This window comes from Falco cherrug, chromosome 1, assembly GCF_023634085.1.
Source record: "Falco cherrug isolate bFalChe1 chromosome 1, bFalChe1.pri, whole genome shotgun sequence".
Classification (NCBI taxonomy): domain Eukaryota; kingdom Metazoa; phylum Chordata; class Aves; order Falconiformes; family Falconidae; genus Falco; species Falco cherrug.
The window spans coordinates 57,979,227-58,005,453 of record NC_073697.1 but is presented as its reverse complement, the minus strand read 5'-3'; the positions used below and the strand labels follow the sequence as shown (position 1 = coordinate 58,005,453).

Genomic DNA, 26,227 nt, shown 5'->3' with positions numbered 1-26,227 from the left:
TGCTAGTGAGAAGTGCATTTTCTCCATAAAACCACGCAGCTGTAACAATAAACAGTGAGGGAACTTACTGATACTAGATACCACTTAAATTCACTTGCTATTCTTTACTTTCCCTCCTTGTTCATATTTACTCTATATTCTTTGCACAGGGAAGAAGAAGGAAGACTGCTTATCTAGCAGCAACTTTACCTTTTTAAGTCGTTTTGTTTATGTATATATTCAGTGATGCATGAGAAAAACATTCTAGCTACAAATAATACAATGAAGGCAAAACAGAAAACATCACTGAGCTAATGATGTTATGGGGATACATATCCCCAGTATACATCCTGAATTCTGGGGCAGTTCTGGTCCCCTGCTCTCAGAGAAAATACAGTTGAACTGGAAAAGATTCCAGGAAAGATCGCAAGGATTATGATATATGTGGAATGACTTCCATGTAAGATACAAGTATGCAGGCTAGGATTTTCAGCCCTTTATGAGAGAAATCTGTCCACAGATGCCTTAATTATCAGAGAAAAGAGATAGAAAATATTCTATTGTTGTCTTACTCGATGTTAAGAGTGACCAGATGAAGCTAGCAGTGACTTACAAAACATACAGAACCAAAGACGGATGGTCCTTCATATGATACACCATCAAACTGTGAAACCCTGTTTTAGTGTCTGTTATGCTTTCAAAAAGCGGCTAAAGAGATTCATGAAAAAAATAGCCCTGGACAGATGTATTTTTTTTTAATATGCAGAACACCACATTGACAGAGGCTATGAAAGCATTCTAGAGGAAGTGGATCACCACATGCCCTGCTTTGCCCTTCCTTAAGCAACTGCTATTAAGACATTGTCAGATGGGGGACTGAGGTAGATGGATCTTTGGCCTTGACCCAGTCTGAGACTCTCTTCCTGACCTGGTTTTTTTTTTTTCTTCCCTTGGTGCTAAGGGGCAACTCTACTCTTATGCTGTCACTTTAAAACATGGTGACTAAAAAAAGCATGATCTGGATAGTGCATTTCAAGGGAAGCATGTGTAATGTTTTTTGTTTAACTTACGCCACTTTAAAAGCAGTAGAAATTAACCAAAAGAAGAAATTTATTTGAGATAAGAAGCCACAAGAAGACTTACGCTAGAGTCTAGCTAGAACAGCATGTGTTTTAAAAAATAAGTGTATATATATATATAAAAAAATACAAATATAAAAAAGGAATAATATATATGCACACAAGTATACAGACATTAGTGTTGTTACATAGGCAAATACTGTGTAGATAAATCTTTCTAAATAATTTAATTGAAATGAACCTTCTTGTTCATCAGATTACTTCTGATTACAGAATAATAATCTTGATGCCCTTGGAAAAACATGTAAGCATCATTCCCACCCCTGCCTGAGTAATGTGGAATACTGTAACTCTACATGCCACAATTTTGTGATCAGTCTTGCATTTTCAAGCTGATCAAGAGGTACCAGATAACGGGCTGGAGAGAAGTACAGAGCTCTTAAGGTGTGCAAGGGGTGACCAGTGTGGGGGAGGAAGCATCATGAGAGGCATAAGTATTACAGGAAGTGACAGGAGAAGGATTAGTAAGAAAAACTAAGAGGAAGTCAAACTACAGGGAGAAATGGTGCAGAGCAAAGCTGTGGTAGCAGCCCCTGAGGGAAAAAGAGATTTTGAAACTACGTTGAAAAAGGCAAAGTTATCAATGGTAGAAAATTCTTCAAATAGCCAGCAGTTCCTGCTTTGGCAGTTCCTGGTTCCTACAGACTGAAGCCTTTGCTATTGGTGTAGTTTGTATATTGAGAAGGGCAAGTAACCCTCACTGGAAGCTCCTTAGGTTGCCTTAGGAGCAATCCAGCGGTACCTTTTTTCCTGCTACAGGCTTGTCTATATACACTAGCTGTATGTCAAACATTATTCTTCTTTTTGAAATATCTAAAAATCCATTTGAAATCTCAGTTTCAGATGTTAACTAGGTACTGTCCATCCTATTCTGGATTCAGAACTGTTCACTGATTTAACTGATAGAGCTACATGTGTTAGTAGACACTCAAGGGTATCACGAATGATCTGTACTCAACTAATTCTAATTTGATTGTTTTTCCAAATTGGAATTTCATGATATTATATAATCTAGATATTGGACTATATGGATTATACTCAAATGTTACATGCATACAAAGGTAATTGCATTTATCTTCCAGCTAATGTCTTGTGGCCTGCTAGAAACATTGAAGTTCAGTGTTCTAGAGCTCCAAGAACACTTGGATACCTATAATGTCAAAAGAGAGGCAGCAGAACAGGTGAGTATCCTGTATTTCATAACAGAAAATATTAGAACCTACTCATCCAGAAAATGCTGCAGGCCTTTCTCTCTCAACACAGATATCTAAAAGTAATTTGTGTGGAAAAAAATCTGAACTAAAATCCTGTTTCCTGTTCTTGCTACTATTCTATGTGTATAATCAGAACCTGAGGCTTTTCTTATGTGTAAATTGTTTTTGTTGCATGTATTTCTGAAATTTAATTTTGTCCTGGTTTCAGCTGGAATAGTTAGTTTGCTTCCTAGTAGCTGGTATACTGTTGTGTTTTGGATTTAGTATGAGAATAAAATTGGTAACAGCTGATGTCTTTAGTTGTTTCGAAGTAGTGTTTATACCAAGTCAAGGACTTTTCAGCTTCTCGTGCTCTGCCAGTGAGAAGGCTGGAAGGGCACAAGAAGTTGGGAGGGGGCACAGCCAGGACAGCTGACCCGAACTAGCCAAAGGGGTGGATATTCCATACCATAGAACATCATGCACAGTATATAAATGGGGGGGAAGCCTGGCCAGGGACCACTGCTCAGGAACCTGCTGGGCATCATCTGACAGGTGGTGAGCAATTGCATTGTGCATCACTTGTTTTGTATATTCTAATTCTTTTATGATTATTTTTCTTATTTTCCCTTCCATTTCTGTACCATTAAACTGTCTTTATCTCAACCCATGAATTTTACTCCCCCCTCCACCACCCCACCCCAGTTTTCTCCCCCATCCCACTGTCAAGCGGGGAGTGAGTGAGTTGCTATGCGGTGTTTAGCTACCTGCCAGGTTAAACCATGACAACTTTGAATATATAACATTGCACAAATGTACATATTAAAATCCTCTTTAAAAAATATTCAAATATTTTTAACATGAATATCAGTAAGTCATGGTAATTTTTTTCTTCATGAACTTTCTGGCTTATTTTATTAGACCAGAAAGGTGGGATTCACCTCCAGATTAAGACATTTACAGATAACTATTTATATGTGAACTAAGTGCCTTAACACCCATAGTATTCAAGGATCAAGTCAATACAATAAAAGAAATTAAGAAAGCAGTGCATTTTATCCTAATGTACGTACTGGCTTGTCGTTCAGCTGAATAGGTCTTTAGACTTCTTTTTGTTGACTGGTTCTCCATTGACTGTAATGGGGACTTAAACAGCTGTGTCATACATAGACACATAAATTTAGGTCTCTCAACCTGCAACTGCAGTTCTATGAGGGCTGACATTTATGTCCGTTATTTAGAATAATACAGTTTAGTTTTCAAGGTATATGTTAGCGGATATATCCTTTTTGCAAAGAAACACAAAGTTCTAAAGTTGAAACTGTCACAAGGGTCTGTATATTTGTTTTTGTGAACCTTTGTGTGACGTTCAGGAAAGAAGACATTAATTTCAGAAAACTGGAACAGGTAAGATTTCAATTTCAAGAACCAAAATAAAGCATAGATCTACAATCACTTTTTCAGGTACAGGGAGAGAGAGAATAATTAGGGGTTTTGCTGTAGAGAGAAAATAATTCCTCGGAAAATTAAGCATGCATTTGAAGGAACTTTTTACTGATAGCAGCCTGTGAGGCCATGACAATGGCTGTATAGGCAAGTTTCAGTGATGCGTAACAGAACCAGAATACAAGTTATGACTTCTTGGCAGAGCTGTATTTTGCTCTAGTGGCTCTGTGTTTCTTGATCGTACTAAGTTTATTAGAAAATTGTGGCCTCTGCCTTGCAAAGATCGCTGACAGCTCATCTGTTGACTAGAACAGACATCTACTTTTTTTGTGGAAAGGACCTCAAAAGAAACAGTTTCCAAAAACCAATGCTAAAGTATGCCACACAGCACTATTAATGCAGATAAGCTGTTTCTAAGATCCGAGCCAGTGTTTCTGTTAAAGAGATGCTACATTTTTTGCTCTGCTCTGTGGTAATAACAATTTATTTGATGTAATATGATGAGCTACAATTTGCCATATTGGCTTAGTTAGAAAAAAAGTGCTGATCTCATGACCAAGATTACCTTACTCAATGTAATACTTAATGGCCGACACTCACTAGTGTGTAATGTTGTCATCACTCCTATGAGAAAATAACGTGTATTATTCCTTGTTTTAGACAGCAACACTGAGGCACAGAGAGGCTAACTGATCTGCCCAGGATCAGACAGGAGGATTTTGAGGCACGGTAGAGAGCAACTTGTGTGTGTGGCTGTGTATTTTTAGCTAATTTTGCACTGCCATCTATCATACAAACATAAATCCGTGCTGGATATTGAGTGTTTGTTTGCTTCTATTTTATTTTACTTGATAAACAAATATGAGTATCGGTGTGATGGCCTCTGTCATTATATCAGAGTGAAAAAGAGTTGTTTTTCTGTAGTGCTGCTGTCAAAAGTGTGTCCAGTAACATGTTTCTGTAGTCAGCCTGTCTTCTGCCACATGATGTGTGAGTGACTGGAGCAGGAAGAGGGTTCACTGAGAGCATTTTGCCAGGGTTTCATTTTTATTTAATCATTTATAACTAGAAAGAAGCAGTGCTGAGGAGGAAGAAATTTAGCCACATAGCTTTGACCAATAATTTCTGATTCTTGATAGCATGTCATTTAGCTAATTCAGTGCATTATATAGGTATTTATTTAGCATGTTCATTTAGAAGAAGTCATTAATTATCATAGAAAATTTTATTTTTTTAGAACTTTTTTAAAAGCATTTCTTCAGCTTTTGGTCCTCAATTTATTTTGTGCTGTGTGTTATATAGTATATGTAGACTAAGACTCTTCCGAAGCTCCTTCTCAGATATGTTTGATTGGTTATCTAACTCTGTCCTATTAAGCAGAGTATAGGGAATAACTGAAAGAGACTTCCTCAAGTCAAATCTAAATTTCTGTTACTGCAGGCAGTTGTGCCATGAATCCTATTGAATGTGAAAGTATTAAGGCAAAACATATAGTGATCTTATTCCAGATCCTTGCTTTTTTCATAGAAGCATGCAGAAAAATGATCAAACTAAGCTGGTTGGGCTATTGTACAATAAAGCAAATAAAAATCAACAGATATTTAAATAAATAAAATTTGCATATTAATCTGGCATCCTCTAGAAGCAACCCGCTGGAAAATTCTGTACATTAACTTCTTTAATGAAAAAATTGTTGCTTATGGTTTACCCTAATAGATGATGTTCATCGCTGTCAGTGCTGTGTGGTATACTGGCATTCACGTGAATCAAAGTAAGAGGCTCGGGCTGCAGTTGCTTGAAACTCCTGCCTGTACACTGAGATAAAAGGGTGGTTTGGGATGGCTGTTTTGGTGTGTTAATCTGGCAAACCAGCCTGTGCTGTGGCCAAGACCAACCACAGACTTCCCTGGATCACGCTTTCAGTGATGCTCTTCACCCTGTATCTTTGTAGGAGATACGTGGGGAAAGCGTGCAAAGCAAACACGTAGGGATCATCGTTTTGTCACACAATCTACTGCTGTCGCAATTTACGTCTTTCTACCATGCTGAACATATATTCTGTAAAAATTCTTAACAAGTTAATTTTGTCACCTTTTTGGTGCTACTGTTCTATTTCCTTGCAAGGAAACTGCAAGGAGCACTGAGTTCATGTGTGTATTAGTGACAAAGGTACGGAATCAGATAAATGTAACAGAAAAGATAAGGTTATATGTGTATCACAACATTCTAGACACACCCTTTATTCAGACTGGCTTTGAGATTTAAAAAAGGTCTTAAAAGGGCAGTGTGTGAAAATGAATACTAGCTGCCCAGTTGCTGATGCTGTTTGTTCCAGTGCAGCCATATTCCATTGTTGCCGATGGATGCTGTCAGATAAAAAGAAAAATGAGATTTGCTGTGTATGTTGGTATCCATGTCACTAATTGAAACTGACACTGCGGTGTTTAGAAAATTCCATTTCTCCTCTTGATAAGCACACAGGCCTAGTTAATTCACTAAGTAACCTTTATTAAATTGAGCAGATGGGAAATCACATTTTTCTTTTTCTTGCATCAGACAAAGGTTAGAAAAAGGTCACTAAGATTGCCTGTGAGAGTCAAGATATCAAGCACACAGTGTACTAAATTATTCTTCCTTGGATGTATAGAGCCTGTTCTTTATTTCAGAAGATAATCTGCACTTTATATCAACATGACACATTTCCCATTTCAGTAATATCCGAATTACCTCATGCTTGCAGCTGTTTGCACTGTACAGAAAAATACGCTGGGCACTGTCGATGAGATGATCAGGTCGTATTGTCCAATAAGAGCGTACTTGGTTCTGCAAGTGCTTTGTATTAACAGTTTTATATTTGCATGGTTGGTTAAAGCTAGACGAAGAGAATGCCCATGAAATTAATAAACTTGTCTGCTATATGAACTGGGGTTAAATACAGCCCTGTAGTCATGCAAGAGAAGAGAATCTGCATGTTTGCACTGTGTAATGTGAGAATACTTCAGCTCCCTGGCTTGTATAAACTCAGGTGATGGTAAAATCCCACTGAAGAATTTTTGGGTTTTCTTTCCATCCAGTAAACCTACACTTGCATCTAGTTACACAGGAGAGCTCTATTTCCTTCTGTTTCTAAAGTAGTCCCCAAAAATAAAACAAGCTTACTCTTACTCTCTAATTTGAATTAGTACTCTATTTTAAATGCTGAGAAATCATGTTGGTGTAAACCTTGTGCAGCAAGTAAGGAGAAAATATGATCTCATTTATTGAAAGGGATTTTTCTGCCTCCACCCTCCCACACATCTCACTAACAGTAACCAAATTAAATCACAGACTAGTATTTATGCTAAAGTGTACTATCGCCATCTGGGGTAATGAAGGCTACAGAAAATTTACAACAGAAAGGAAAAAATAAAAACTACAAAGTGAAATATCAGAGTGGCCAGCAGTAGTGGAAACAACACTGCTGAACAATTGATTTTGTATCACAAATTCTTACATAATCTGAGAACGTCCAAGAATTGAAGAAGTATCAGTTTTAGCAGTCTTCAGTTTGCTCTGTTTCAGAAGAGGTTTAATCTTGTTTATATTTATTTTGCAGTGGCTAGAAGACTGTAAAAGAACATTTGGTACTGATGATGGTATTCATGGCACTAACACAGATGCCCAGGTAGGTGTATGTCATTTGCGAGTCTCTGGGTAAGAGATTAAAAAACACCCTTATATCTATTGCACAAAAATTCCAATATTTACAGAGATTAAAAATGTAGAAAAAGCTTTTCATTTTGGTTATCATCCTATCTTTTGGAAACTCAGATTCTTATGAAGTAGTGGTCTAATAAAAAAGGCTCTTTTTAATAAAAGTTGGCAACCCATCTTGGGTTCTAGACTTAATAACACTGAGTAGATAAGCAGACTAGATACCATCTGTGTACCAGCAAGTCTGCTTTTCTGCAGCCGTTTCTAGAAGAAAAAAAATAGCATTCTGTGTATATGCTCAAATAAACTGGCCAGCCAACAACCTCTACTGAATTTAATATATTTATATTTAGTACTATATAAATACATATGACCTTTCTGGAGCCATTATTTGGGTGGGAAGGAACAGGGAGTAAAGTGGCAGTATGGCAAAAATCTCATGAAACACTTCTGTCAGAAAATCACCTAACAGAAACAGGTGAAGTAACCTATTAATATTAGTTCAATATTTTTTATGTATTTGCATGGCAGTCATCTATGTTTAATATTACTAATTGCTATACTAAGTGATAGCTTTTCCCCAAACAGACTAGGGGTTTTTTTTCTTTTTTTTTTTTAAAAAGAACAGTAGCTGCATAATGTTGACACTGTAGATAAAAAAGCAAATCCAAAAACTGTCATTAGTAGGTACAAGGAATCTGCCATCTAGAGTCCTGTAATAAGAGCAGTGAAAGATGTAAGAAAGTAAAATTGCAGGTAGCAGATGAACTTACCTTTTCACAATGACATTTTGACAAAAATCCTAAATTCAAGCTGAAAAAGGAGGAATTTTATTCCTTGTATTCAATGAAACTATTCATTGATGCACTTGGTCATGTTTCTGCTGCTGAAAATACTGTGTTCAGCAGCAGGAATGTCTACCATGTGATGGACTGTTTCTTCTTTTATACAGTTTTCATTTGCTTTCATATATATTTTTTAAATTCAAACACAAAATGCACCTGAATTTTTAGAGTAGTGAAACGTGTGATAAAATACTGTTGATTTTTGTATTGCATTGAAATTGCACATTTTAAAAAACAACTTCATGTGGAGAAATATAGTTAATACAGCCAAATAATCTACTACCATTTGCAAGGATTTTTGCTTTGCCAATGAACACAACATTTAGTGTATTTTACACTTGGTTTACATCTTCGTATACTGACTGGTATGTGTTTAGAAATATGTAACAACATTTACTATCACAATACAGTAAATGTTCTATATATTAATAAAAAAGCATGTATGCATTTCAGTCCATATTTAGAATGTTGCTTATATACACCAAGAAACTGTTCTGACATTTAACTGTTAGAACGTAACTGTTCTTACCATGAAGGTAAATGTTACTGTTCCCACTGCAGAGCTAGGGAAACCAAGAAATGGAGGAAAAGCCTCATGCAGGCTTTCACGTAGCCTGTACAGACAGAACCATGGTTTCTGAGCGAGGCAGTTTTATCTGTTCTTCCCCATTTCTGCAGGGTTTGAAGACAGCCTCTGAAAAGGAGTTATGTGACCATTCACATGGATTATTTGTGGGGGCCTGTTTTGATTTTGGTTTTCAATCCTAGCCTGTAAGGCATGCTGGCAGTTTTTTCTTTATGTGCTCCTTGCACTTACAGGTTCAGTTAGAATCATTTCAATATATCGTATCCATTGAGAAGGCAGAGTCCTGTTATCCTGCTTCATAGATATAAACAGTTTACAGAAGTTCTAGATTTATTCATAGAAGCTTATAGTGACTTGAAGGAGATTGAGAAGTAAGATCACTGTTTCGAAAGTCCTTGTAAATTGCATGTGGGGCTGGTAAGTCTATCCAGTCAATCAGTTAATGCTAAAAATACATAGGTGTCATCTTCCTCAGGAAAACAGAGCTGCTGCATTCAACAGGTATTTTTCATTCACTAACACAAATGAGATTTTTTTACTAACTTTTAGTACTGTGGTCAATACAGCTAAGGAATAGTAAGATGAATTCTGTTTTGGCTTGCGCATTGCCAGCAGACCTGCAAGTAAATCTAATTATTGGATTTTTGCTGTTAGTACTTAGACACAAGCCTGAAAGAATGCATCTGGACTCTGGCTAGACTATTTGTACGGGACTGGCAGGTAGAGAAATCAGATTATTCCTCAAGTGCGCAAGTATGTGAAAAAACACTGCAGCAGTACAAAGCCACTTTTGAAGGAAAACCTTTCTTGAATTTTTAGAATAGCTATCAAGGTGTGATTTTGGGGAGAGGGATTATTTATGGCTTACACTAATAATGAGGCTTAGCTTAAAGAACGCTGGAACTTAATGACTAAAAATATTAAATAATCGACCCTGCTATTCCTCGAAGTCTGAATTTCTGTGCTTCATTAAAGCAATTCACAGAATTCTCGTTGACTTTAGCGGTTCAAGATCTTATCTCTTTGCAGTGTTCTGTGCATCATGAGTCTTTGCTTATATAACGATTGTGCTATGTATATGGTAGCACAGGGTACAGAACAAAACCATGCTATGTTTATAGTCTGTTAAGCACACAGTGTATAACTTATTTTACACACTGTGTGTAACTGTGCTTAGTAAAGCTCAACTGCTTCTGCCTGTTGGAATCAGACGTCAGTTGCATCTTCATATGCTTACTATAACCATTGTACCTTCTTAAATACCATCAATACGCTTAGCGCTGTACAAAGCACAGAAGTGAAGTTTCTGTCCTTGGCCTGACAAATATATTTTCTGATCATTTCTCTCCCTGTCCCTCTTTCCCAAACTTTTTTTTCTGAAATAGCTTGTAAAAACCAAGTGCAATTAAATTACAGAAATCTCACAATGAGGTGTTGAGAATTGAGTTTAGCAAAACCAAGAATTTTCTGAACTGGTTTAGAATCCAAATTAACATTACATCTCAAACTTTAAAAAGTATCCTTTTTGCTTAAACTAGTGGTACAGAACAAGTAAGAAGCATTGTACAGATGTTCAAACCTAAGTGTCCTTGGTTTTGATTTCCTTAAGTGTACAGTGCAGATACTACAAAGTGAATGCTATCTATTGCTAGTTATAGCAGCAAGCAATTTCACTTCAAATTCAGTCTGTTAATTTTTTCCATTCAAGGAATATTTGGAGCTTATTACTTGTATTTCTTCTTCCATTTTGCCTGGGACATCTTTTACCCCAATTAAAATTATTTCCTACACTAATTCTTGATCTTTTTTCTTTCTTTGTGTTTTTGTGACCTGCTCATCTTCTTGCTTAGCAAATGGAAATTCTAGCAGTAAGTGATGGTTCTTGATTTATCAAATACTTAACCTTGCCAGTCACCAAACTGGTCTCCATCTGTCTCGTCCATTTGTGACATAGTGATGTCTTGTCATAGATGATTACAAAAATGCTGTGTGCTTCAATTTTGCATTATCTAACCCATTGAACTGTTGGTCCTTTGTAGATAATAGGATCCTGTAGTTAGTAGAATGTTATAGAAGATTATTGCATTAGCACTAGCTTTCATGTCAATATGTAAAGCAGTATTAACACTGTCTGCACTTTGACTACTGTTTTAGATGCATAAAAATGGAAGCAAGACAGTGCATAAGTTAATGCTGCTGTTATTTCCTTAAGAATGTATCATATTTGCTACAGTAAGAGTCAGAACTACCTTTTATAAAGGAAACGTTATTTTTGCCTCCAAGAATGGTATTATTCTCCTCTTAATCCATCAGGCAGTTGTAAACTGAGATTATATTCTGTGCTTACATATTTATGTTAATGGCTATGAAAGATTCCATACTTACAGACTACAACTGCTTCTTTTGGATATGAGATCTTGAATTTAAAACAGTAAAATATCAACAATAAAAGTTAAGTGATCTATGAAACTCTGTCTTGGAACATGACATTTCAAAATGCCTTTTTAATCACTTCACATCCCCCACCCCACCACCCTTCTTGGAAATGGAACTTTTCATTAAAAAGTAAACTTAAAACCTATGTCAGAGAGGCTGCCTGTAAATTGAGAACTGAATGAAGCTTTCATCTGCTTTTCATTAGCTTCCCGCTATGTTAGCTTCTAAGTCTCTTTGACATTTTCTTCAGTAACCAAATAGCTACTTTTAATTCTGTACATTCTTATACTGAGGAAGCTGTCATTTATTGTCTCTTGTATTGGATAGTAGATGTTTTGCACCTCCTGAATATAATAATGTTCTTTGCATTTGTAGGAGCTGGAGTTGTGTCGGAGGCTATACAAGTTGCATTTCCAGTTGCTGCTTCTGTTCCAAGCCTATTGCAAACTCATCAGCCAAGTAAAAACAATCAAAAAAGAAGCAGAGGTAATGAAAACCATGCCATTTAGCTACTAATTGTTGACATTTTAAAGCCAAACAATTCAAAACACATTTTGATAACATTTTCATCAGTGGGACATCTTTTTAGAAACTGAAGGAGAGCACCAGCTGTTTCACAGTCAATTAATAAAAGATTTAAGCAGAGCTTGCAAGAATTTTCTGAAATGTTAAATTATCTATGTTGATTTTTGTACAGCTTGAAAGCTCTTAAGTAGACAGGAATGCAGGGAGTCCAGTGATGAGGTTTTAAAATATTTCAGTAGCACTCCTGCTCTATTCTAATCAAGCTACAATCAAGGCACATCAAGTCCAATCAACAGAGTTCTGATGAAGCCCCTTTCCATCACCCCAGTGTTTCCTGTTGCGAACACTGTCACTTGCTACCAGCCGATGAATGTAACTGTGATGCTTCAGCCACCATTCAATTACGCTACAACCTTAGTCTCCATCCTAAATGCAGTTAGTAACACATTCTGGACACCTTATACTCCATTTTTAATTGCACTAACTTTAGAAGTAAAATATGTTCTTCAGCTGTGCATGTGTGGTACATACGTGATGTTAACCGAGTTAATCTGAATACATTATGCTATTAATACCGTGTCTTCTGGAAGTTCTCCCCTGGGTCTGTAATGGAAGAATAGAGGTAGCCAGAAAAAACAGTAGACCTGGTCTTGCTTGATATAGTAGGGAGGAAAATGAAAAAGCTGGGTGAAAGTCTTTTGGGTTTTGAGTAACTTAGGAAAAAGTTATGCATGTTCCTCAATTAGATTTCTAGATTTTTGTAGAGGCTGTGAGCGAGCAAGTTCATTTCTGTCTGGACAACGTTATGGCAGGTCTGCATCACACCAGTCCCACTTCTTGCCTAAGTCAGTCAAATGTAGAATCATATTCTGAGCGATGGCCTTGCCTTTTATTCATACATTGAAGCTAAAGCTGAAGACAGTGTTACATACACGGGCTGCACTACAGTTACTCTGCTGGGTTACCAGTCTTCCAGATTTTTTTCCTTATATTTAAGTTGTCCTTGTAATAACACAGTTGCTGCTGTACTTTTCCAAAGTGTTGAATTCTTTCTGTCAGTTTAATCACTATTAAGTGATGTGGGGAGAAAGAAATGTATTTTTTGAAACAAATTTTAAAAGAACTAAGATGGCAACTTCATCAAGTGAAAGCCCAAATACCTGACGTGCACACTTGGGCCATTAAATTAATTGTATACTTAAGCAACTGCACCAAATATTTGGATATACTTTTTCTGCCTCTCATTTATGATTGCAAAGAGGAGGAAAAAATGTAAGTCTGATCTGCTGAAAGTTAATTTGGCTGAAAATACATTTAAACTAGAAAAGGTAACTCGTATTTATTTTAGGTCATAAACATGTCTGAAGAACTTGCTCTTTTGGAGAGCTGTCTGAAAGAGGCTGAGGCTGCATCTGACAGCGGTATTGAAGAAATTGAAATTGCAGAGGCTTCCCAAGCTAGCACAGAAACAGCTATTCACTCTCTCATTGAAACCCTGAGAAACAAGGAGTTTGTGTCAGCTGTAGCACAGGTCAAGGCTTTCAGGTAAGTGCTTACAGGACTGCTTTCAGACCTGGATTTGCTAATGGGCCTTTTTAATTTAAAGATAGGGATAGGTACTGTTCCAGGGCTTTTTTCAGCTCTTGCCATATGTCCTTATCGAAAAGGACAAGAACTGTTGCTTCATTACACCTTGTTCATACATACATTGCAATTTAAAGAAAAGCAATTCTAGTTGTACTACTTCTTTAGAATTTCTCTCTGAGTAAATGATACTGTTAACTATCAGGACTCTATGGAAGAAAAACATTTCTCTGATGTTTTCCTATGTCTTCTGTTAACATTTGTTGAAAGAGCAAGAGTATGTAACTATTTTCTTTTTAATATTTATATACAAATTGTGTGTTTACAGATCCATTTGGCCCCACGACATCTTTGGCAGTTCTGAAGATGACCCAGTTCAAACCTTGCTGCACATATATTTCCGTCATCAGACACTTGGTCAGACTGGTAGTTTTGCAGTAGTAGGCTCCAACCAAGACATGTCTGAGGCCAGCTCAAAGCTGATGGAACTTAACCTAGAAATTCGCGAGTCTCTACGCATGGTGCAATCCTATCGGCTTCTAGGGAAAGTCAAACCAGGAATAAATCTTGTGAGCACTGGATTCTGAACAGCTGTCATTTCAAAAAGAAATTATGATGAAGATGCTTCAGACTATTATTGAGCACCTTTCATGGAAAAAACCCACCCTCCAGCAACCCTGACAACCAACAGTTTCATTACAGCAAGAAATTGTTTCATCAAAAGTAAAAATCTGAAAACAGAAGAGAACATCTTACTTGACTGCTCTTTCTACACAGTAGCTGTGTGGCAGTAGTATTTTTTTATTAAATTTATGTATAAGAACTACATGAAAGGAAAAGGGCTTAAATTTAAATGTAATGCATTATATATGCATTATTTTCTGTTGCAACAGAACTATAAATGGTGTTTGCAGTAACAGCCTCTAAAGGTTGAATCAATATTGCAGGTGGGATGAGGCTAAAACCAAGGCTGGTTTCTTTTGGCTGAAGACCTGCAAGGCTTCCTGGCTTTCCAGCAGTAGTAGATATATAGTCAACTTAGTATCTACTGAGACACTTTGCAACATCATGAAGAATGTGTGGTCAAACACGAGTGGAATGACTTACAACTGCAAAAACCATTGACTTCTCAATGTTTTATTTGCTTTTGTTGTCTGTAACAAGAAGATGATGTGTGTGAGTTAGAATGTATGGCTATGTGACAGGTGATTTTTTGAAGGTATGGATGATTGTTAAATAAGGTCTCAGAGCATGCTTAAAAGAGCTGCAAGATTATTTTTGAAGAAATTTTATTTTATTAGATCTAATCCTCATAGTGTGTAAATGTTAGGACATTTAATAATATTTTAAACTGGGATTTCCCAGTGTTTCTAAAAGAAATAATATATCTGTTAACTTTATTGGAATGCTGCTCAGTTCTCTGATCAGTGCTTATGTTACAAATATTGATAACAACTAACCAAAAAGTAGCTGCCTGCAGAGACTTTAAAATGTATATTAAAGATATATGCTGCCCATCAGCAATTCTCATTAGAAGTTAACTTATTTTATTCTGTATATATTCTAGAAACTGTATAGTGCAAAACCAGTATTTTTCTTGTAAATTTGTGCAATGCACTGTTAAGACAGTAGGTGTATAAAGCTATGAGGGGAAGGGGGGGGTCTCCCTATCTGTAGTCACATACATTACTTGCAGTCTGAGTAGTCTGCAGGGTTCAAAGAGTTTGAATGCACATACATGCATCTTCATGACTCAAGCCTAAGGAATTGGGACTATATAGAAGGAAAAAAAAAAAAGAAACCTGACTACCAAAACATGCAAACAGGCAATATACTCATAGTTCAGTGTCAAAGTCTGTAGCATAAAACAAACTGGATTCTGTTGAAACCAATAGCATTTTGTAAGAAAAAAAAAAAAACACAAAAAAAACCAAAAAAAATCCAGAAAAGAATGTAGTCCCATGATTCCTGTGATTTGAAAGGAACACCTGGTATTTTTATATACATCTCTTACCCACTGTGATTTTTTTAATAGGTTCTAATTCCAGAGTTTAGAATGTAGAATTGAATTTCTTAGCTCTGCCTTTTGGGGGGAATTGGACCCCACTAGAAATGTAATTATGCTGAAATGCATTAATTGAAGGCACTGTGCACGCTGTTGGACTGCTGACAGTAGTTATGTTATCCTAACAAGCTCTGTAACTGGTCAAGGCACATCCATAATAACTGTATTTTTTCCCCTGTTCCTGATAAAGTTGTATTATTTTGATGGTTTTGTGGTACTGTAGATGATGTTCTTAATTATTTAATAAGTATTTACTGGGGATAAGTAGTTTTATTTAGTGGTGCATTAGTTTTATTTACTTCATCTTTTACCAGCTTTTTTTGTAAAAATAAAAGACATTGTATCTGTCACTTTGTGTATTTTTACAAGCTAGAGTTTAAATACTTTAGCTAAACAGACTTGAATACTGACAAGAGAAGCCTAGGTGCCCTGAAATCATGTTTTTTCCTTTTATGTCCTGTCAATGGCACCAGCATTTTCCTACGTATCTCCTGAAGCTGTTAAAAGATTTCTCATAGCAACTCTGAGCTGAATTTATATACATAATTTGTTATGTTGCACATCTCAGTTTACAATGACTAGCGGAACCTGCCCTATGGAACAGAATCATGCTAGCTGATGGTCTTTGATATTGCTTCAACTTTGTGAAGCTTCCCCAAAATTACTCATTCTCAACTACCACATAAGCTGTCACACTACATTACCTGACCAGGTCTGTGCCAAATCTGAGAGTATGGTAAAGCCATCTACAAACAAGGCAAAGCATCAGACATCTTTTGTAAGATGCAGTGAATATAGCACTGACTAAAAGCATCTTTGTGAAAGAGCTGTACAGAGCAAGTGCAAGATATCTTTGATGAATTAGCAGCATGAGGCCGTTCCTTTCTGCTTTGCATAATCACAGGTCATGAGTAGCTTTCCTTCTTTCTGCTGAGTCTAGGAATCTGTGCCCATGATACAGTGGATGCTGTCAAGGACATAACGGAGCAGTAAAGTGGGAGAGGATACAGAACTGTACTTTGGCATCAAGCAGTAAAAGCATTTAATATATTTATCTAAGAGGAATGACACGTAGAGCTACAGGATGAAGAAAAGCTTGTTTAATACTGCTGCCCACTGCACTCGCTCCTCCCAGCCTCAAAACCTTGCAGTAGCTGATGAAGGCAGGGGTGGCTCTTTGCCACTACCTGCCGCTTGGAGCCTTCATCAGCTGCTTGCTTGGGCAGTTGCTGTTGAAGTACACCATACAGCTCGCCTGCGCCTGTTCTACACCTTACCCAACAGAAGCAACTGCTGCTTTGACTGTAGTTAGTGCAGACAACTCAAGTTGTACTGTATTTCTGGGCTATTACTGATGATCTTTGCCCCAAAGTCGCCATATTCACAGCAAGTAACCCTCAAAGCAGTGCTTGCAGGGACAGCTATATAAACAGGGAGCACGTGACAGCTCATACTGCTGTGAGTTGCTGTACAACTTCATGCTACCCATGGCACAGAGCTCAAGTTCTGAAACTCATTACAAGATACACAGGCTCACCACAATCTCCCCCCCCCCCCCCCCCCCCCCCCCATCAGGGACAGGCTACAGCTGTTAAAAATGGGCAAGGCAAACAGGAAAATATATTGAAGAACATCCTTAGATGGAAATACAAAAAAAAAGGCATCCCAGTTGCAACTGCAAGCAGAGTCAGATAATGGGCACACAGCTGCAGAGGGGGCCCTCAACTGTGTTCCTCCTCAAGCTGCAGACTTGCCACTGCTCATTGGTGTAACTACAGGTTAAGTGCAAGGCACAGGCAGCTACAACAGAAAACTGCCCAGCTGCAGTTGTACTTTTAAGTTGAACAGAGACTGAAAGCCTTTCAGTGAGCTGTTAAAGGAAGGGATATTTCCTTCTACAGTGGCACATGGGAAAATGCTTCATTCAGGCAGAAGCATGGAATACCACAGTGTCACCCCATTCTGGAGGTGGTAGATCTACTTGATCCCAGAGCGCCTCGTGCTGCTATAATAACAAATGGAGCAAGAATAAAATTACCTGGCAATAAATTGGTGTTGAGGCATTAAGCCTTAGTTACTACAGCAAGTTCAAAGTGGCATGTTAAAATAAAGCAGGAATCTACAACAAGAAGAGTTAAGCTTACAGAATTAACACTGTCCCTCTAGCAGACATTTGTTGGTACAAAGGGCAGTGTTTGCCTACCCTGCCATACGCTAGCTTCCATTTAGGGATTCAAGACCACCTGGCACTAAAGTTGTTACGGAGCACTGGCTCAGACTGGTGCCCCCTTTAGTATTTAAAAGAGCCTTCTCAAGTACTCTGGGAACAGGGGTAGGTAGGTTTGTTACAACCAAGATAAATCAGTCTAAGTAGAAGCTACCTCAAGAGTTCTACGAAAAGGCTTCGTGCATCATTATGCTGTTTCAAGTTTTAACAGCTTTATTAACACTCCCAGAAAGGTAGTTCCCCCCCCCCCCCCCCCCCCCCCAGGTTTACAGAGCTCCTTGGCCACAGGGCAGACTGGGGGGTGGGGGCGTAGGTTTTACTAGCTTGTGAATCTGTTGAGATGGTGATGCTATAGTCCCAGAGTCAGCTTGTAACACTTTGCTGAAGCACAGAGTCCCTACAGAGGCCATTACCACTGACTGCACCGACAGGCTTCACAGAGCATCACCTGCCAGTACCCATGCTGGTTCTGCCGTTAGTACCAAACACCAGAAGTACAATCCCTAGCTGCAGCCCCAGCCTGGTGTGGGAGTTCGATCCTTCCCCAAGGCAGGCGCCTAAACCATAACTAAATGCACCTTGCTCTTGCACCTGCAGGCGAGGCACAGGAGGAAGCCAGGCAAATGCAGTATCATACTCTGAGCCTTTGAAGCATCGCTTCTCTTGATAACCTCGTGGAAGTAAAGATAGGCAACTTGTTTACCAAGAGACAGTAACATCAGTGACTCCCTCAACAGTTTGAGAGAACTGCCCCTGCGGATGCATTAACCACAAGCTTTCTTTGCCTTTAGTTTACAAGACAAGAACACCAGCTTAACTAAATTCAGACCACCTGTACCAGTAGAAGTGACGATTCCTTAACACAGCGTTTCTCATTTTCTAGTGATTAAGAACAGGTGCAGGAGACTTTCTACATGGACTAGAAGCATGCACAGCACCTGAACGCTATTAGGTGTTCATGAATGGTGCTCTGCTACCTACTGAAAATTATCAATTTGATGTTAACTTCAAGTGTTTGATTAGTTCAAGGGTAGGAGCAGTTAAGAGAGATCCTTGCCCACTCAGGATTCTACAAGGTCCTGAGCCACCTGCTGCCCAGAAGATCACCAATTTACAAGACATTATTTGCAGGCTCTTCCCCTATGCAAGTTACACAAATTGCAAGATGCACCCCCTGAGCTGGGTACAAACCCACCTGATCACTTGAGAGTGCTTTGCAGTACTTTTATTTGCTTGCTTTCCTAGCTACACCTCAGTAAGTACCTTCAACAATACCACCAACAACAAAAAAACCCCTGCTCTACCTGCAGTTTTCCAGAGAAGCTCTAGACAAAACCAAACCAAAAAAACCCAAACCCCAATCCCCCTCAGATGATGTATTTGAAACTGAACGTGCTATCGCAGGAGAGGCGCTTCCCTTTGCACCTCCCGCAGAGGTCCTGGCGGTGGGGCCGCTTGGGATCCACGTGGCGCATCTTCACGGGGCAGGTGCACCGCGTCTGCTTGCAGCTCTGGGGGGGAAAGGCGACGGTCGGCGGCGCGGCCCGGGGCAAGGCAGGGGACCCGGGGGGGGAGGGGGGGGCCCCTTACCTGGCAGGTGATGTCCTCCACGCGGTACGGGTTGTAGGACTTCTGGCAGGTCCGGCAGAACTGCCGGAAATACACCTGGGGGGGGACGGGGGGGGACACACGAGGACACAGTGGGGTGAGCGGGGGCGGCGGCGGGGGGCCGCGCCGGGGGGACCCGAGCCTGCCCTACCTTGTTGGTGCCCTGCACGCACCAGACGTAGGCGCTCTCCCAGCGGATGTTGCAGTCCTTGCAGTGGTAGTAGCCGTACTTCTGCTCCAGGAACTGCCGGGGACAGCCGTTACTCGACGGGACGGGAGCCTGCCGGGCCAGCCCGGCCCCCTCCGCGGCCCCCCGCCGCCCCTCACCTGGAAGCGCAGGCGGGTCTTGCCCGGCGCCGGCTCCCGCTGCTGGGTGGCGGCCGGCGGCTCTGCCCGCGGGGCTGCTGCTGCCGCCGCCGGCTCCTCCTGGCTCCCCTCCGGCCCCGCCGGCGGCGGCTCCGGGGCCGCGGGCGGACACTGCTCCGGCGGCTCGGCCGAGCGCTGCTCCAGCGGCTCGGCACCGCCCTCGGGGGGCTTCTCCCAGCTGGCCCGCACGGCGGCCGCTTCGGCCTCCCGCTGCTCCCGCAGCGCGTCCGGTTCCTCCTCGACGGCCGCCGCCTTCTCCTGCTGCGGCCGCCGCTCCGGCTCCGGGCCCGGCTCCTCCAGGAAGGCGGTGAGCCTGCGGGACGCCATGGGCGAGTAGACGGCGATGGTGCGGGGAAAGCGGACGGCGCGGGTGCTGGTGGTGGCGGGGCTGCCCTGCTCCTGCTCGGCCTGGCGGGGCCGCGGCCCGGGGGCGCTGGCGGGGCCGGGGCGGCGGCGCAGCAGCGTGCGGGGCCCGAGCGAGCACTGCACCGAGGCGTCCTGCCGCGGGTTGACCTGGACGCCCACCTCCTTGGTGTTGGCCTTACGGAGCCGCGGCGTGAGGTTGGGGTTGACCTGGGAGAGGATGGCCTTCAGCTGCGCCCGCTGGTAGTTGTCGAAGTACTCGGCCGCCGCCGCCTCCCCGTAGCCCGTGAAGTAGCCGCTGCCCCGGGGCCGCCAGCCGCCCGCCGCCCCCCCCTTGCCCTTGGGCGGCGGGTAGCGGTAGGAGTAGGGGTGGTAGGTGGTGTACAGGTAGCTCTCCATCGCCTCGTCCACCATCGCGCCGGACCCGGGGTGACCGCCGGGGGGCGGCCTTAAATACCCCGGGCGGGGCGGGGCGGGGCGGGGGCCGGGGCCGCGCTTCCCCCGCCCCCGACGGCGCCGGCCCCGGCGGCCCCGGCGGCCCCGGCCCGTCCCCGCGCGGTGCGGGCCTGGGGCCGGGCACCCCCACCCCCAGCGCAGCGCCCCTGTGAGCCAGCCAGCGCCGCCCTTAGCCGCCCCCGCGCCATTAATCAGGGGGGCACACGGGTTTGGTTCAGCTTCGCCATGTATTTGTGGTGACAACAACGAGCACGACGCTGTTACAGCGGGTGGGAGGCACAGAGGTACACGCGCGCGGGGTGGTTTGCCCGTTCATCCGCAACCGGCACCGCACCGGCTTCACCCCTGCGAAACGCTCGTCACCTTCCTCCTGCCCATCCCGGCTGTGCTCAGGCGGGCAGGAGCCTTCTTGCGTGCAGACGAACGGTTACTGGTTTGCATTGCAGTCGTACTTTTCCCTGTGTTTTTAAATTTTCTTTCGTATTTATTTCTGAGGAAATACAACAGTCACGGTAATTAACGTTTACACATCACCTCGTACAATGGGAGCAGCTGAAGAAATGACGGAGGCCGGGCAGCTCCGCTCACACAGCAGTGAGCGCGGCCCCAGCCTGGTTGCAAGCACAACACACATCACACATCCCCCGGCATCCCCTCCTTATCTTGCCTAAAGCGCCGTCTGCACCGGCTCCATCTGAACAGAGCTGTGCTCCTCCGTGGTCACTGTGCCGTACGAAGTATCGGTCACCTCCTCTTCCTTCAGTTTCTTGTAGGAAATATCTGTGTCTTCCTCTTCGCCGAGTGTATCTTGTTTGTAGCTGTCTCTCCCATACATCTTGTATACCAGCACAAAGAGTCCCGCTTCTGCTGACTGAAAAAGCGCGTAAAGCAGGGGAAACATGTACATGCTCCCTATGAGCTCCGGGGGGAAGGTGAGTTTTAGGATGGCGGTGCAGAGCTGGACGTTTTGGCACCCTGTTTCCAAAGACACTGTTCTCCTGCAGTGTGGGGGCATTTTAAAGACCGTGGCTAAGCCGTATCCCAAGGCGTACCCAGCCAGAGGCATCAGCACTGCAATGGTGTAGACAGATGCGGGAATATGTGCCATCAGATCTGGGCCCAGCATGGTCCCAGTCAGGATGAACAGGATCACCAGAGTCACCAAGAGGGACCACAGGGAAATCTGGCAACAGACACAGATATTGATAAACAACAAGTGGGTTATTTAAAAGGATAAGCATAGCAGGCAGAGGCTAGATAGAGTCTGAACTGCAAAACATGGTTGCACTGCCCTTCCCGGGTTTGCTTCCGACTTGGGACTTCGCTGGTGTTTGATCATAACCCAGGAAAGAAAGGGGCTCAGATTGCCCTCCATCATTTTGCTTGGGGGTGACCTGCTGGGAAACAAGAGTGCCAGGGCTTGTGCTTCACTTTTCCTTCCGTAATAAACCTAACCCGTTTGCACGTTTTAAGGCAGTGCCGCTGTGACTGCAGGTTGGTTTTGCTTGTCCTGGGTGCAGCAGGAGCTGGGAGAGAGCCCGACCCCGGGGAATGCCTTTGCTCCAGGCCAGGGGTGCAGCGCCAGGCTGCCCTCCTCCCGGTGCACTGGGGGGGGGGGTAACCTGCCATAGCCCTCGTTTTCCATCTCTGTCCCACCATTTGATTTCGAGACTAGAAGTCCTCATATTCCACCTAAGTAGTGGAATATGCCTGTGTGAAGCTGCCATTGGTTGGGAGGGACCAGAAAGGCTCCGCTGCCCGGCTCAGTCCTCGGTGCCGTGCCCGGGCATCCCCCACCCCCCACCCCGGGGCCATGCCTACCTTCACCAGGAGGTCGGCGGCGCGGGGGTGCCGGTACCTGATGAGCACCCCCAGGCCGATGGGCAGCAGGGTGCTGCCCAGCGTCAGGCTCACCGCCCCCAGGGGCAGCAGCTGCACCAGCGCCGTGTTGATCCAGTGGCGGCTGTAGACCCAGAGGCAGAGGGGCATCAGGAAGAGGGCCAGCAGCGTGGAGGAGGCCGTCATGATAATGCTGCGCCGGGGGAACCACAGAGATACCGGATCACCGCCCGGCCGGCCGGGGGGCAGCCCCGGGAAGCCGCAGCCCCCGCGGGCAGGGGGGCTCTGCAGGGAAGGGGGCGGCAGGCGCCTGTCGGGGGCCGTGTAAGGCCCGCCCGCCCCGGCAGAGGCAGGAGGGCAGCGCCGGGGGCTTCCAGCCGCGCCCGCCCGGCCGCCCCGGCCCCACCGCCGCAGGTGCCCAGCAGCCCCCCCCCCCTCCTCCCCGCGTCCCGGGGCCGCCGCAGCCCCCCGGGCGGCCGGGGGCGAGGGGGGGCAGGGCGCTTACCTGAGGTTCATGTCCCCGTCGACGAGCACCGACATGAGGTTGGAGAGGTTGCCCCCGGGGCAGCAGCCGCACAGCAGCACAGCCACGGCCGCTACTTCGTCCAGGGCGAAGATGAGGGCGAGGAGGAAGGCCAGCAGCGGCATGGCCACGAACTGCCCCAGTAGCGCCAGCAGCAGCCCCACGGGCCGCCGCAGCTGCTGTCCCAGCTGCCCCAGCTCCACGGCGCAGCCCAGCCCCAGCATGGTCACGCAGAGCGCCAGCCCCACCAGCACGCTCAAGCCCTGGCTGAGGGAGCGGTCCCCGAACGCCTCGCCGCCCCCCGCCAGCGACCCGCCGTCGGGGCCGCCGGCCCCCGCCGCCGTCGGGGGCTGCGCGGAGCCGTCCATGGGCTACGCGGCCCCCGGCAGCCGCCGGTTCTCCGCAGAGCCCCGGAGGAGGGAGCGGGGGGCGTCAGTGCGGGATGCGGCGGCGGCGGGCCCCGGCGGCCCCGGCAGCCCCGGCAGCCCCGGCAGCCCCTGCAGCCCCTGCAGCCCGCATCCCGGCGGACGCGCCCCGCTCTCTGCCGCCCGGACCCGCGGTGGCCACCCCCGCCGTGGGCGGTGTCTCGCCGCCGCCTCGACGGCCGCCAGCGCCGCCCGGCCCCGGCCGAGGGAAGCGCAGGCGGCGGCGGGGACCCGCGCCCGGCCCCCCCCCGTCCTCGGGGCGACCCCCGGCAGCCCACGTGGCGCCGGCGCCGCAGCCCGGGAGCCCGGCTGGGGGGGGGGCGGCGGATTTGCTGGGCATCGGCATCGGCAGGTCGGTCCGTGCCGCAGCGTCCCGCCGTGTGGGCGGGCAGCACCGGCCCCCTGCCGAGGGCCAGCCGGGCTCGCCCCCCCGGGCAAGCTGCCGGGTGCTGGTGAGGGCTGCGCAGCGGGCGCGGGGGGGTGGAAGCCGGCTGGGGAGGTCGGGGGGCACCGCGTGCTGCCGGTGGGGTCCCAGGAAGAAGCCGGCGAGGAGAGGTGACGCCTTTGCAGGGCAGTCAGTGCAGGCGGGGGAAGCAGGCGACACACGAATATTCAAACCAGGGTAAGAAATGTCATCCGTCACCCAAAAATCACACCCAAGGGCGATTATCGTGTTGTCGGTCATACAGCTGTGCTTACAGCATTTATGTTTCCCCTGTTTCAAACTTTTCATTTAATAATTGTGTGTCACCCTGTTCCATCAGAAGTGAAATGCTGACCCGAGCGCGGGGGGGGGGGGGGGGGGGGGGGGGGGGGGCTTACAGGGGCAGGAGCTCCCGAGGGAGGAGGGCAGCCTCCAGGCGCTGGGTGCACGTCGGTGACTTACTCTGTGTGCTTGGCACCGCTGCTGGCTGTGTCTTGGGAGCATAACCATCTTTTCTTTTTTCACCCAGAGGATTTAGAGGGGTCACAGCCACCGCTTCACGTCACTGCTCCTGGGTGGGAATAGCCGGCTCAGTGCGTAGTGTCCCCAAGGGCTGCCCTTTGGCTTCGACGCTGAGCGCGCTGCTCTGCTCCGCATGGAGCATCTCAGGTCGCAGCTCAAGGGGGATGCATTGAATTGAAGGAGAGAGCCTACGGGAGCTGCCCTGACCGGCTGCTTGCCCTAAGCTCCATCAGACAGCAAGTTTCTCAAAAATGTAGTTGGGTAAAATTTTAGGCTCTCCCAGGATTCAAGTAGAAATTATTGGTGACTCAAGAGAAAAACAGACTGCTTGCTTATTAAATCCTTAATTCTTACTTGGGGCACAGGTGACACAAGAAGTGCAAGTAGTACCTGGTGACATAATCCTGGATACGGCGACTTTGCCAGAATGATGCCAAGTTCAATGTTGTTCTGCCTGTGTTTGTTTCCATGTCATTAGCCTAAGGAGAGCGCAGGGAAGATGAGTCATCAGAGCTGAACAACCAGATAGGATCCAGATTGCTTTAGTTCATTCATATTTTTGGGCTCTGTGTGCTGCTAGAGGAGGGGAGTGCAGGGTCTGCTTGGCTTTCTGAGCCAACAGCATCCTCTGGACTTAATTTTCAGGTCTGCATATGCAGAAAAGTGCTTGCAGTGTATTTATTGTGCTTCTTAAACTCTTACCACTGCTATATCTTACCCCAGCCTTCATGTAGCCAGTACCTGGCTTCACAACATGCAGATCATTTGCTTATACCCTCCCAGGTCTGTAAGTAATGCCTGTGAGGTTTCCCTGTGGCACAACCAGGATCACCATGGACAAGCCCAGGCTGGGTCAGCTGGGCAGAGCACAAGGCGGCTGGCTGCTTATGAAGGGCACAGGCCAGGCCTTCTGTTTTATCACCAAGTGTCGCTCCCCAAAATCCCCACTGGAGCAGGGCTGGTTGTGGGAAGGTATTTTTGTGTCATAACGTATGACATGTATCATATAGGCAGTTATAAGAGGAGTTCAGTAAACCTAGATGCAGTGAAACACACATCCTCTTTCAGGGGGCACCTGGTCATCATTGGAAGGGACACTGAACTATAGTGTTTCTAGTGGGAAAATGCCATGAACACATAGTAGCAAATCAAGACCTCTTGAGATTTTTCTTAAAATTTATCAGCTGAAATTCAAACTTAACTCTTGGTTTAAACTCCTGACTCCAGGGAAAGCTGTTTGAACCCAGCCAGCGTACTTCCAGTTGTCTATCCAGCAAGTACCATTGCCCTGGGCAGCACCTGGCATATTTTTACATCCAGCGTGCAGAGTGAAAAACCTGTATCTTCCACTGAGCATGGTGCTTGTCTTTAACTTGCTGCAGGCTTTCCCAATATGTCACTGTTAAAGTAGTCTGGAGTGATGCTAAGTAGTTTTGCAGCATCTGGCTGCAAGGCAGCTAGCTCACCCATAGTGCACACCACAATGTATCCACATCAGCGGATAATTCCTTCTCTGCTATCTTTTGTGGAGGGCAGGAGAAGGCATACTGCCTACCCAGCTATTACTGGAAGCAACAGATCGACTGTTCGAGTATAAAAAGACTCGGCAAATAAACCTGATCATATATAATTTTCAAATTATTCCTTGTTAGTCCTTCTGTTGAAAAATGGGTGAGAGGGTAAGAGAGAGCAAGAGCAAGAAGAGGGAGGGAAAGGACTCACTGAAACGTGAGCTTGTGGCAGTTTGTAACTTTTATAAATAATATTGCCCTATATTGTTCTTAGAAGGGGTTTGATTTCCATAGGAAAGCACCTATGCTATAAACTGGTCTGGAGTAGCAGAAGTCCTTCAAACACTAGGAATTTTGTTTACTCTTTTATAAGAGGATTTTTTGTGCCTTCTCTTTATTTATCTGGAATCAAAGGTGAAAAATAGAGGGTAGGCTTGTAAGGAATTTTGGCAGTGCTGTTAAGAAATGAGCA

The 26,227-nt window shown here is 44.6% G+C and overlaps 3 protein-coding genes across 13 annotated transcripts in view; 1 reads left to right on the top strand and 2 right to left on the bottom strand.

Annotated features, from left to right (window-relative positions):
• Positions 1-15,841, top strand: part of FRYL (FRY like transcription coactivator) — a 185,837-nt gene extending 169,996 nt beyond the window's left edge. For 8 of the 11 annotated variants that reach the window (XM_055715557.1, XM_055715549.1, XM_027797290.2 and 5 more), the window contains 6 exons: positions 2,201-2,299; positions 7,353-7,421; positions 10,732-10,749; positions 11,693-11,803; positions 13,191-13,387; positions 13,755-15,841. In XM_055715557.1, the coding sequence (XP_055571532.1) occupies positions 2,201-2,299; positions 7,353-7,421; positions 10,732-10,749; positions 11,693-11,803; positions 13,191-13,387; positions 13,755-14,013 (753 nt within the window). In that variant the 3' untranslated portion in view covers positions 14,014-15,841. The remainder of the gene's footprint in view (positions 1-2,200; positions 2,300-7,352; positions 7,422-10,731; positions 10,750-11,692; positions 11,804-13,190; positions 13,388-13,754) is intronic. The other 3 variants (XM_055715507.1, XM_055715498.1, XM_027797294.2) reach the window with 1 other exon arrangement.
• A 2,172-nt stretch (positions 15,842-18,013) lies between these two features.
• ZAR1 (zygote arrest 1) lies at positions 18,014-20,469 on the bottom strand. Its single transcript, XM_055723798.1, has 4 exons — positions 19,654-20,469; positions 19,478-19,570; positions 19,309-19,383; positions 18,014-19,229 (listed from the first exon to the last, which is right to left on the bottom strand). Exons 1-4 carry the CDS (start codon positions 20,467-20,469, stop codon positions 19,086-19,088), a joined length of 1,128 nt encoding a protein of 375 aa, XP_055579773.1. The 3' UTR covers positions 18,014-19,085.
• Positions 20,470-20,730: 261 nt separating this feature from the next.
• Positions 20,731-23,355, bottom strand: SLC10A4 (solute carrier family 10 member 4). Its single transcript, XM_055719082.1, has 3 exons — positions 22,856-23,355; positions 22,333-22,543; positions 20,731-21,694 (listed from the first exon to the last, which is right to left on the bottom strand). Exons 1-3 carry the CDS (start codon positions 23,239-23,241, stop codon positions 21,179-21,181), a joined length of 1,113 nt encoding a protein of 370 aa, XP_055575057.1. The 5' UTR covers positions 23,242-23,355; the 3' UTR covers positions 20,731-21,178.
• Between the last annotated feature and the right edge of the window lie 2,872 nt (positions 23,356-26,227).

Bases quoted from the DNA above. Each gene is read 5' to 3' on its own strand.
- ZAR1 (XM_055723798.1), bottom strand. From the start codon at position 20,469: ATGGTGGACGAGGCGATGGAGAGCTACCTGTACACCACCTACCACCCC. The intron at 19,384-19,477 runs GTAGGGCAGGCT...GTCCCCCCCCAG, and splicing joins GCGTGCAGGGCACCAACAAG to GTGTATTTCCGGCAGTTCTG. The intron at 19,230-19,308 runs GTAAGGGGCCCC...TTTCCCCCCCAG, and splicing joins TGGAGGACATCACCTGCCAG to AGCTGCAAGCAGACGCGGTG.
- SLC10A4 (XM_055719082.1), bottom strand. From the start codon at position 23,241: ATGGACGGCTCCGCGCAGCCCCCGACGGCGGCGGGGGCCGGCGGCCCC. The intron at 22,544-22,855 runs GTAAGCGCCCTG...CCCCCGGCGCAG, and splicing joins GACGGGGACATGAACCTCAG to CATTATCATGACGGCCTCCT. The intron at 21,695-22,332 runs GTAGGCATGGCC...GTCTGTTGCCAG, and splicing joins CCGCCGACCTCCTGGTGAAG to ATTTCCCTGTGGTCCCTCTT.